We start from the raw sequence: 12,334 nt of genomic DNA, 5'->3' as shown, positions 1-12,334 counted from the left end.
TAGTGTCAATCTTCTACTAAATAAGTACTTAATTCAATAAAATGTTAGAACTAATCCTAGAGTATAACTTTATTAATAATTTTACTCAACAATGGGGTCCAGGGCCCTTTGCTAAGGGCTGTCCGGTTCTTGTACAACCGGAGCAGGAGCTTGGTTCGCATTGCCAGCAGTAAGTCAGACTTGTTTCCGGTGCATGTTGGACTCCAGCAGGGCTGCCCTTTGTCACTGGGTTCTATTCATTATCTTTATGGACAGAATTTCTAGATGCAGCCAGGGGCCGGAGGGAGTCCGGTTTGGGGACCACAGGATCTCGTCTCTGCTTTTTGCAGATGACAGTGTCCTGTTGGCCCCATCAAACCAGGACCTTCAGTGTGCACTGGGAAGGTTTGCAGCCAAGTGTGAAGTAGCTGGGATGAGAATCAGCACCTTCAAGTCCGAGGCCATGGTTCTCAGTCAGAAAAGGGTGGCTTGTTCCCTTCAGGTTGGTGGAGAGCTCCTTCCTCAAGTGGAGGAGTTCAAGTATCTTGGGGTCTTGTTCATGAGTGAGGGAAGGATGGTGCGGGAGATTGACAGGCGGATCAGTGCAGCTTCTGCAGTAAAGCGGTCGATGTACTGGTCTGTCATGGTGAAGAAGGAGCTAAGCTGCAAGGCAAAGCTCTCGATTTACTGGTCGATCTATGTTCCTACTCTCTCCTATGGTCATGAGCTTTGGGTCATGATCAAAAGGGCAAGATCTCGGATACAGGTGGCCAAAATGAGCTTTCTCCGCAGGGTGGCTGGGCATACCTTTAGAGGTAGGGTGAGGAACTCGGTCACTTGGGAGGAGCTCAGAGTAGAACCGCTGCTCCTCCATATCGACAGGGGCCAGCTGAGGTGGCTTGGGCATCTGTTTCGGATGCCTCCTGGGTGCTTTCCTAGGGAGGTTCCGGGCATGTCCCACCAGGAAGAGGCCCCGGGGAAGATCTAGGACACACTGGAGGGACTGTGTCTCTCGGCTTGCCTGGGAACCCCTTGGCATTCCCTTGGAGGAGCTGGAGGAAGTGTCTGGAGAGAGGGAAGTCTGGGCATCTCTGCTTAGACTGCTGCCCCTGCGACCCAGTTCCAGATAAGTGGAGGAAAATGGATGGATGGATGGACTTGACATGATCTGTGTTTTCCATATTTGTGGTAAACAAGGATGAATGATATGTCATGTCCTGTGCTCAGCTGTGTGTGAGTGAGAGAGAGAGGAGCACACCCCCTCTCTCTTCAAAGCAGAGACCGACACAGAATAAAATACAGTGAAGCAAAATAGAGCAGTCAGCATCAGCCCGTAGCATGATAGTTAAGGGAAGCATGGGGTGTACTGCTCCTTACGTTCCTTAAGTTCTTTACGTTATGTAGAAACACAGCTATAATGTGCAGTCAGATTCAGCTGCAACATGTCAAATTGTGCATCAAATCCTTCCCAGTTTCTTTTGTCATCATATCTGGGGTTTTCATTGTGGGTAGGAAAACACTGGCAAATGGCTCACCTTAGCTGATCCTGGTCATGCTTCCAACACCAGCTGGATTTTTAGTAGTACACTTATCCTTGTGGCTAAAACAGCTCAAGCCAACCTCTGCAACAGTTTTCATCACCATTTCTTCCACTCGTTCTCTATGCTCTGCTGCTCGCCATGCCTAAGTGGTGCCGTAGTCTGTCTGTTCCTCAATCTCCACCTCCTGCTTGACTCAACATACTCACCAATTTCAATGCAGTGCAGCTGACCCTCACTATCTGAGTATGGCATCTATAAATTGCAGTATAGTGGTGGAGTTTCCCTCTTTACTTCTCACTGGTTGGATTTGCTGACCTTGGAGCTACTTGAAAGGGAGTGATTTTTCAACTATTCCATGGGACTTAACAATAAGTTAAAAAAAAACACATGTTGCATGTCTGTTAAGTCCTTGTTTCTGTAGAGAATTGTCGTAAGGCTGGAGAAGTTAACTATGACCTGTCCAGGGTGTACCCCGCCTTCGCCCGATTGCCGGCCAGGATTGGGGTTTCTCAATTACACACTTTGTTTAGAGGGTTACAAATCTCTTTTCATAGGTACATATACTGTTGCTTACCAGTCTATGGAGGAGAAATTCCAATGAATTAATGCTGTTGTGGTTATTGTGCTGTCCACTTTTGAGGCAACAGCAGCAGCAAGATGTGTGTGTATTCATGAACTATCCTCTTGTTTTTAGGGAGAGGCTCTCTGGTTTTATCATTCTGAAATATTTACAGACTATTTGGAGTTATGATGGGTGCAAAGATAATTTAGACATACCAAAGATTAAACATTAAATGGCTGGAAATGAGCATGCCATTTAATTATAATTAAAGAGCAGGCTCTTTAATTATAATTCCCCAACACAGTTTGAAAACATTTGAACACCAACATGTGACTCAATATAATTGTTAACGTTATAGAGGCATTCTGGTTAGTACTTTTATTTAAAAACGACTTCTTCGAGCACTCCTCAAACCTTCAGTTGACGGACTAATTATTGCAGCGGAAGAAAAGGTTTAACGCTCGTCTCCGCGGAAGGATAGAATATGTTGCAGTAACGAGGTAATAGTTTTCAGTGTTGTGCAAGATGAGGGCAGGCGTGTTAGACCTGCTGTTTGTTATGATGTGAGGTACCAGAGCAGTACAGTGATTACACATTGTACAGTTTTATGTTAGCAGCGAACGTACAAGTATCTTTACGGATGTACATTTAACCGAAGGGGACAACTAATCGCAGTGCTAACGTTAGCTGTTTTTTCCAGGCTTAACGACGAAGGAAACAACGAAGTGTTGTTATCCACACTCATGAAATTAATACTCGCTGGGGAAACATCCGTCTTTCTCGATTTGTATCTTATGGACTGGGACGTTTTGTCGAAGAAGACAGATAATACGGATTAATGCCTTCAGATAAACAACAGTGTTGTGTTGATATTTGTGTAGCATCTTTACAGATTTATGCTAACATTGAATGTGTAACGTTCCTAGCTCGCTGATGTTGCTTAGGTTTATGGGTTGCTATAGTTTGTATATTTTAGATAGAGGCAGGTTAAATTATTCAGCATCACCAAACCAGGTAAATGTTATTTACATTCTATTGTTTTCATGATTGCAAAGACCTGCTGTAGGCAGCAGCTATGACGATAGGTGTAGCCACAGGGTTATATCACTGTCAGGCTAACAGATAGCTCAGCGTCTGCAGCTGCTTCCGACTTTGCATGGTCATGTCTAGCAGGCTTGGCATCATGTAGCCTATCCGTCTGAACAGGAAAGGTGACTGGGGACACAGTGCGTTTAGGCAGCCTCGTTGGAGAGAAATGCAAAGCTAGGTTGCAGTTATCCAACAGGATCAAAGGCTGACAGCTAGCACTGATACAGTTTAGCTCAGGATTGTTGCTAACCATGTTCAAAGCCGTCTGTTCTGTGTGATATTACAAACATCCCGACCTAATCAGAGGGCACGCGAATACATCATGTCCTGAAGGCTTCTCTTATTTATGCAATAAGGTTGATCAGAGCAGCCTGTCATGCAATAGACCCGCAGTGAAAGAAGCAGCATCACCAGGACTGAGTAGATAAATTGCTCCAGGATTATTTTCTGAAGAGAAGGTTATCCACCAGTGCCTAGCATCAGCTGGCCTGTCAGCCCATTATAATGGAGACCGTGGGAGATTTTGAGTACAGCAGAAAAGACTTGGTTGGACATGGAGCCTTTGCTGTGGTATTCAAAGGAAGACACAGGAAGGTAAATAAATTGCCTGCAGTATTTTCCTCCCCTTCTCCATCTTCTCTTGCAGGAAAAAAGGGGGCAACACAGCAGCTTCATTTGTAAATGTGGGTCAGTTCATGGCAGCACACAATATTCTGCAGCAGTGTATATGGTCTGTCACCTTTTTTGGGTGATGATATTTACATCTGCTTTCATGACTAAACATGTAGATTGGGTGTGATGTAATGTGCAGACAGGTAATTTCAGTGGTATTTCATTAAGTTAATGTTACTTGATTAACTATGTATATGTCATTTGATTCATTCATGAAATAGATGAGTCAGGCGACTGACTTGCTGACGTACTGAGTCACGAGGGAGGATGGAGTGCAGTGTTTTTCCTTTGCCTTTATAAGGATACACACCTTCTTTATGTAAGAACTGCACACGGTTTATTCATACTGATGCATTTAAACCTATCGGATTATGAACATAATTTTCAGAAATTAGGTGTATTCTTTTAAGTTTTACTGGAATGTGGTTTTCTGTCACAGAAGGACACTAACATAGTGCCTTTGTTTGTGTATGTGTGACAGAGATGCAGGAGATGGTATCATGGTGCCCCATTGCTACTGGCCTGAAACGGATGGCCCTGAATTCTTCAATAAAAACTACATTAGAGCATCCCCATGCTCCCTGCTGTAGCCTGAACATAGTTAGCTACTATCTTTCTCTATATTAATCAATAACTACCTCAGAGCCTGGAAACTGAACTAAATGTAGGCCTGCAGACAATCACCTGTATCATGTTAAGAGGGACCTGGCATGTGGTCAATGTGTTTACAGTTTAAGTCCTGCCATCTGCATCCCATTTAGCCTATTATAGGAAGGTTTCCACATCTATGACACAGGAAGGTTAGAGCCATCTGCATGCAGCAGATAAGGTAGATGGCTGTATTACTTGCGCAGTATTGGATGTTACATATGAGCTCTTGTTACACTGTAATATGAAGTGATTTTGCAGCAGGTCAGTGGAGATGAGGTAGGTCAATCAGCTAATTGCATTAGCAGTTGGGTTTTCACATATTTAACAATAACAAACAAATCAAGGCAACAAACAAGCCCAAAACAGAGAGGAAAGAAACAACAAAATTTGCATCCTCAGATTGTTGCTGCAGGCTGACAATCTGCAACTCTGCAAAAATGTAAAACAGAACTTTCAGAGTGAGTTTACATGTGGCTGAAACTAATCAAGAATTCATAAGGATGTACACTAGGGCTGCAACTAATAGTTCTTTTGATTGCTGATCAGTTTACTAAATATTTTCTCAGTCAATTAATACTATGATGTACATAATGTCAAAAGGATTTTTGTCTGAAGGTATTCAGTTTACTGTGATTGTAAAACAGAGAAAAGCAGCTGTTAACATTGTGAAGCATGTCAATATTAGATTAAACCGTCCTCTCAACTACTGTACGTTGAGTGCTACCCACTAAATATGAAGCACTAAGTAACTGCTTTAGCTAGTACTAGTGAGGGTAACAGTTCAAGTGTGGTTTCTTTCTACATAGGAAAGGTTAAACACCATCAAACTTTTCAAGTTGGGTAGCACAGAAGTGCAGTGGTTAGCACTGTTGCCTCACCGCAAGAAGCTTCCTGGTTTAAACTTTGTGGCTGACCTTTCTGTGTGGAGTTTGCATGTTCTCCCTGTGCCTGCATGGGTTTTCTCCAGGTACTCTGGCTTCCTCCCAAAGTCCAAAGACATGTAGGCCAGATTGATGGGCGACTCTAAACTGTTTGTAGGTTCGTGTGTTTTTCTGTCTCTGTGTGTCAACCCTGTGATAGGCTGCCAACCTGCCCAATCCAGGGTGTGCCACAGATGGCTGCCTCGGTTCTGTACTGGAAACAAATTCCTTGTGTGTTATAAAGGTGATTATCCTTATTATAATCAGATCTTATTTTTTCAATGATTTTCAAAGTGTCAGCCTACCCTTTTCAGGGGCTCTAATTAAATTGTGGGAAGATGAATCAATTGATTATATAGAATGCAGTCATACATGTTCTGTTAATACCAAGCATTGTATAATCCAAGTGAAGTTTTTACACAGATGCATAATTCCACAGTTAAACGTCTACCCAATCTATTGTACATAGTTTGTGGATAAGTATATTCAAACATTTTTGAGGTTTTTATGGGATTAAAATGTCAGTTTTTAATTGTTAAAGTATGATATAAAGTATGTTCATACTCCTGTGGTGTCATGGTCCTCTGCTCTCAGGCTTAGTTTTCCATTCTCTGTCACAACACCATTAGCTATCATCTTTCTGCAGTGTTGTCACTCTCCTTATTGCTCACACCCTCATAATGGACTGTGATTCATAAATGAGATCATGCATTATTCTGGAAGATGAAAGCATGCTTCTGTCTGAGACATGACTCTTAAGTAAAGGATAACCGCTTACTTTGCATTCCACAACTCTCCCTAATGTGGCACACTGCTGAGCCACTGCCCCAGCCTCCGCTTCTCTCAACCTCCGGGATTACATGCTGGGCCAATGGGGTCACTTATTTATTTATTTTTTTTAATGCATGTAATTTTGGCAGCTCAGCCACACTTGGCTGAACAGGTTGTTAGTGAGCTCGGGATGAATACCCTTCAGTTAACAAATCACTTGCAGTCTCACTCAAGTGCTGGATTCTTTGCTAGCCTCTCGGTGGTGTACACCCACAAAGAAGAACATCTTTTATTAACCTAGATGGAAAACATGTCCTTCCATATTGCTTTCTCTGGACTCTCCCAGGCTTATTTCTGTGTCCTTAGTTGGGTGTTTGTGTATGCAGCATGTGTCCTGAGAGCTGTGCAGTTCACGTGAGTGGCCTGTTTTATACCTGCTCCACAAACTCATGTGGAAACATTATAGCCCCCCCCCAAAAAATAGGTTTCTCTCCTTTCATTTAGCTTTAATGTAAGTAGGCTGTCTCCCATTCTAGCTGTCACTTGAGTGCCATGTCATTCAGTGCAATAGGCTGATCAGTCTGTTAGAAACTCAAATGACTTGGTGTTACCCGGACAGCTAAAATTTCCTTTGTCTTTCCAGACAGCTAATACACAGTGATAATGACAAAGCAATTTGGGCCAGAAGGGTTGGCTTTTAACACACACAAATGCAAAATCCCATCTAAAGTAGTCAATTCAGATAAATGTGTACAACAAAATCTTGCATCAGTCATTGTGCTAATTAGTTAGTAATGCTCTTCCTCCAGTGATTGTTGAATGTCAGTTTGAGAAATACAGGAAATTGCCAATGACATAGCAGATGTAGTAGACTGGTGACTGTACTGTACATATAAGACATATTAAATCAAAACAGTTAAATGCCAAACGGATAACTTGAAAAGAATGGCTCAGGAGCAGTACATGTACTGTACAAACCCCTATTCCAATGAAGCTGGGAGATTGTGTAAAACATAAATAAAAGCAGAATACAATTACTTGCAAATCCTTTTTGATCCATATTTGATTTAATACACCACGAAGACAAGATATTTAATGTTCAGACTGATAAACTTTGTGTTTTTGCAAATATTCACTCATTTCAACTTTGGTGTCTGCAACATGTTCCAAAAGAGCTGGGACAGGGGCAACAAAAGAGTGGGACAATTGAGGAATGCTCAAAAAATACCTGTTCGGAACATTCCACAGGTGAACAAGTTTATTGGAAACAGGTGAGCATCGTGATTGGGTATAAAAGGAGCATCCCAAAAGGCTGAGTCATTCACAAGCAAGGATGGGGCACGGTTCACCACTTTGTGAACAACTGTGTGAGAAAATATTCCAGCAGTTTAACAACGTTTCTCAATGTACAATTGCAAGGAATTTAGGTATTTCATCATCTACAGTCCGGGCGGCAAGTGGCACTGCATTAAAATCATTCTGTAAAGGAAATGACCACGTGGGCTCAGGAACACTTTGGAAAACCATTGTCAGTTAACGAAGTTCGTCGCAACATCTACAAGTGCAAGTTAAAACTCTACCATGCAAAACGAAAGCCATACATCAACAATACCCAGAAATGCCGCCGGCTCCTCTAGGCCCGAGTTCATCTGAGATGGACTGATGCAAAGTGGCAAAATGTGCTGTGGTCTGACGAGTCCACGTTTCACATTGTTTTTGAAATCATGGACGTCATGTCCTCTGGGCTAAAGAGGAAAATGACCATCCAGATTGTTATCAGTGCAAAGTTCAAAAGTTAGCGATGGTATGGGGGTGCATGGGTAACCTGCACATTTGTGAAGGCACCATTACTGCTGAAAAGTACATACAGGTTTTGGAGCAAAATATGCTGCCGTCCAAACGACATCTTTTTCAGGGATGTCCCTGCTTATTTCAGCAAGACAATGCCAAGCCACATTCTGCACGTGTTACAACAGTGTGGCTTTGTAACAAAAGAGTACTAGACTGGGCTGCCTGCAGTCCAGACCTGTCTCCCATTAAAAATGTGTGGTGCATTATGACGCACAAAATACGACAACGCAGACCCTTGACTGTTGAGCACCTGAAGTTGTACATCAAGCAAGAATGGGAAAGAATTCCACCTACAAAGCTTCAGTTGGTGTCCTCAGTTCCCAAATGCTTATTAAATGTCATTAAAAGGAAAGGTGATATAACACAGTGGTAAAAAATACCCCTGTCCCAGCTCTTTTGGAACGTGTTGTAGGCATCAAATTCAAAATGAGTGAATATTTGCAAAAACAAAGTTTTTCAGTTTGAACATTAAATATCTTGTCTTTGTGGTGTTTTCAATTAAATATGGGTCCATAGGATTTGCAAGTCATTGTATTCTGTTTTTATTTATGTTTTACACAATCTCCCAGCTTCATTGGAATTGGGGTTTGTACCACATGAATACTCGGTGTGATAAGTGTTTAACATGTCCATGGCATGCTAATTTTGCTCCTGTCCAGCCATTTAATGTTTAATCTTTGGTGCCTCTAGATTAGCTTGACACCCCTTGTAACTGCAAATAGGTTGTAATTATTTGAGACCGATAAAATCAGAGAGCCTCTTCCTAAAAACGAGAGGATAGTTAGTGAATGTTCACAACTCCTGTTGCCTGTGTTGTCGTAAATGTACAGTACAACGAACCGTGACGGCATTAATTAATATGAATTTCTCCTCCATAGCTGAATAACGGTATACTGTATGTACCGATGAAAAGAGATGTGTAACACTCTAAACAAAGCGGGTACTTGAGAAACCCCATATTTTAACTGGCACTGTGCAGACATAGTAACTTCTCCAGCCAACAAAAATTCTCTCAAACATTACTGAAACAAAGCTTCTATTAAGTCCCGCCGAATAGTGGAAACATCACTCCCTTTCAAGTAGCTCCAAGGTCAGTAAATCCAACTGGTGGTTGTTGCGTCTTCCTTCACATGACCACATACATTGCCAAAGCAGTGAAACTAATTCCAACAGGTAGCATAGCTCCGACAATAACATCATGGGTCGTTAATCTGCTTGTTAAACAGCATCACATCACAGACACAGTCACACTGGCCGCAAACAGTCAAAACAAACGGGTACTGTGTTTCAGCGGAATCCAGCATTGATGAGCTGATCACTAACTGCCGTGGATGCTTCACAGGCTGACTGCTTGTAAGTTAGACCCGGTCAGGTAAAACAGCGAGCCCCTGTACAGGAACATTTCCGGACATGCGGTAACCTCAGGCCCTGTATTTTTCTCCACATCCGCTGGTCACAGTGCAGCAGGAGGAGGTAAAATATATCCACAAAAACCGCAGTCGAAAAAGCTTGCTTTTAAAATGGTGGATGTCAGGCAAACTCACATGAACGTGCAACTGCCTGGAGATTATGACCATTCATCGAAATCTGTAAACTATCACATATGACTTAATTTTGTTAGATAAAAAGTCTCACTAGTGAGAGTTTGTGAGACTTGTATAAACCGAGTTGCTGCTGCTTAGAAGTACTAGAACATACGTACACCTCATTTTATGAGCCTTACATCACCTCTAAAATGATAATTCACCATTGTAACATTGTAGATAAGTCAGAAAACAAGGAAAAGCATGCCATAGGCTCTTTAAGCACCTTTCATATGGGGGCGATTAAAAAGAACACTGGCAAGAGTAGTTGTCAGATGAAAGCCATATACTGTATTTAAAAAAATGTTTCGTCCCCGTCTGACTCTCTCTGTTCCACAGAAGACCGACTGGGAGGTGGCAATCAAGAGCATTAATAAGAAGAACCTGTCCAAGTCGCAGATTCTTCTTGGCAAGGAAATCAAAATCTTAAAGGTGAGCATGACACTAAATAGCTTCTCACCTATCTCCTCTGTGTGCTTCAAGATGGCCGTGAGATTGATCTTGTGTGAGTCTGCGTCTTTGACAGAGAAGCCTCGGCCTCCCTAATAGAATTATCAGTGAAGGTTATGCTCATGTTAATGCATCTTGTTTTTCTGTTTCTTGTTGTTCAGGAGCTGCAGCATGAAAACATTGTGGCACTTTATGATGTCCAGGTAAGTGCATTGAGTGAGATACATTTAATGAAGAATTAAGGCATTTGTGACTTTTAGTGCTTAGTAGTATTTCAGGATTTATCTTCACTGACCACTGTTTGCTCTATTTTTGAGTGCCAGACAGGCAGGTATACATCAGACCTTGTCTGTTACAGTATATATGAGCAAGTGTTTAAAAAAAATTGAATCTAGTCAAATGAATCTCCATTCACAAATCTGATAAATATGTCAAGAGAATGAGTGTTGCTGTTGGCTAGCCCTTCAATTTAATGCTGAGTAAGAATACCTTTTGTCTGTCTCAATACAGCTGGCATATTCAGGGTCATACTTCTGCGGCAGTTCATTCTGCTCAGTTCAGTTGTAAGGGTTGTACTGTGTAACCTTGACAAATTTAGTTTGAGCTCAGCTACTTTTTCAAACCTGACAGTGCAGGGATTGAGCCAGAGTGTGCCATAGTGACAGTGACCCCCTTAAACATATTTCCCATCAGTGCAACCTCCCTGTGCCCAGTTGCATTTCATCAAATCAAAGGCAGAGTCTGTGCTGTTAAGTTCAAAGTTCAAGTTCAAAATGTTTGTCATATGCACAGTTAGGAAATGTGTTTCCCTGTACAATGAAATTCTTACTTTGCCATCCATATGAATGCCACAAAATACAAATGAAATATAAAGTAGATAAATAAGTAAGACAAAATCTAAGGCACTTTAAGCAGCAAATGCAGCAATATAATAAAAAATATATAAGAATATAACAGAGAATGTATGTTGCATGGGAGCAGCATGTGCAGCAGTCAACAGTCATTGTGCAATTATGCATGTGCGAATGTAAACAGTACATCACGTATTTCCTGGTAATAAACTCCTCAGCTGTTTAGGAGTCTGATGGCAGAGATTAAAACAATGATAAACACATGTTAAGTCTCAGTAATGTGGCTATCACTAAATATGAACTACAATAATTTAATATGGATTTCTAGATCCTGATCAATCTTCAAATTCCTTGAAGTTGACTTCAAGCAAAATACTGATTTGTAAGATGTCTGTGCAGATTCTCAGTCATCCAGGTCATAATAAGCTGAAAAAAACTGGGAGACTGGGACATCCTCTGCAGTCCTCATGGAGAGCACATAGACAGCCTCACACACTGTGTTTCAACTGGACTAGATTTCTAGGTCGAAGACGTTTCACCTCTCATCCTTACCTGTCTTTGAATCCTCCCCTGTCGACCGATGCCAATTGTCCTGGTGGGAAAGTTTGGGCAGAGATCTCAAAACAGGATTGTAGATGGATGACAAGTTGTGTCTTAGTCCACCACCCCTATTTAGTGAGGGGTGTTCTATTTTTACAAAAATAGCTTCCTTAACTCCTCTCTCAAACCAGTGATGTTCTCTGGAGAGGATCTGTAACTACCTCACAAACAGATCTCAGTTTGTCAGGCTGCGTGACTGTGTCAGACGTGGTGGTCTGTAGCACGGGGGCGCCCCAGGGGATGGTGCTTTCTCCCTTTCTGTTCACCCTCTACACATCGGACTTCAAGTACAACTCCCACTACTATCACCTACAAAAGTTCTCTGATGACACCGCCATTGTTGGATGTGTATCTGGGGGGGATGAGGGGGAATACAGGGGGGTTGTTACAGCGATGTTCTCTGGAGAGGATCTGGACTTCACTGTCCTCGAAGGACATTCTTTTGAGGACAGTGAAGTCCTATTGTTATCCTCTTATTTGCCTTCAAAGGACTGAAACACCACCGAGGGGGATAAATATCTTCGGCTCAACACCAGTCAGTGTTTTTTTTCAGCCTACTGATTTGTAATTTATTTTATTTTCATTGTTGTGTGTGTGTGTGCTACATCCATCCATCCATCCCTTTTCCTCCGCTTATCTGGAACCGAGTCGCGGGGGCAGCAGTCTAAGCAAAGATGCCCAGACTTCCCTCTCTCCAGACACTTCCTCCAGCTCCTCTGGGGGAATGCTGAGGCGTTCCCAGGCCAGCTGAGAGACATAGTCCCTCCAGCGTGTCCTGGGTCTTCCCCGGGGCCTCCTCCCGGTGGGACATGCC

At 42.3% G+C, this 12,334-nt stretch overlaps 1 protein-coding gene across 3 annotated transcripts in view; it reads left to right on the top strand.

The window, feature by feature from the left end:
- Nucleotides 1-2,531: 2,531 nt before the first annotated feature.
- Nucleotides 2,532-12,334, top strand: part of ulk2 (unc-51 like autophagy activating kinase 2) — a 64,886-nt gene continuing 55,083 nt past the window's right edge. Inside the window, exons 1-4 of one of the 3 annotated variants that reach the window (XM_020588140.1) lie at nt 2,532-2,582; nt 3,528-3,765; nt 9,959-10,051; nt 10,231-10,272. In XM_020588140.1, coding sequence (XP_020443796.1) covers nt 3,676-3,765; nt 9,959-10,051; nt 10,231-10,272 — 225 coding nt within the window. In that variant the 5' untranslated portion in view covers nt 2,532-2,582; nt 3,528-3,675. The other 2 variants (XM_020588141.1, XM_020588139.1) reach the window with 2 other exon arrangements.

The sequence above is a fragment of the Monopterus albus genome, unplaced genomic scaffold, assembly GCF_001952655.1.
Source record: "Monopterus albus unplaced genomic scaffold, M_albus_1.0 scaffold505.1, whole genome shotgun sequence".
Classification (NCBI taxonomy): Eukaryota; Metazoa; Chordata; class Actinopteri; order Synbranchiformes; family Synbranchidae; genus Monopterus; species Monopterus albus.
The sequence above is the reverse complement of the archived record's forward strand: the minus strand, read 5'-3'. Positions and strand labels throughout refer to the sequence as shown.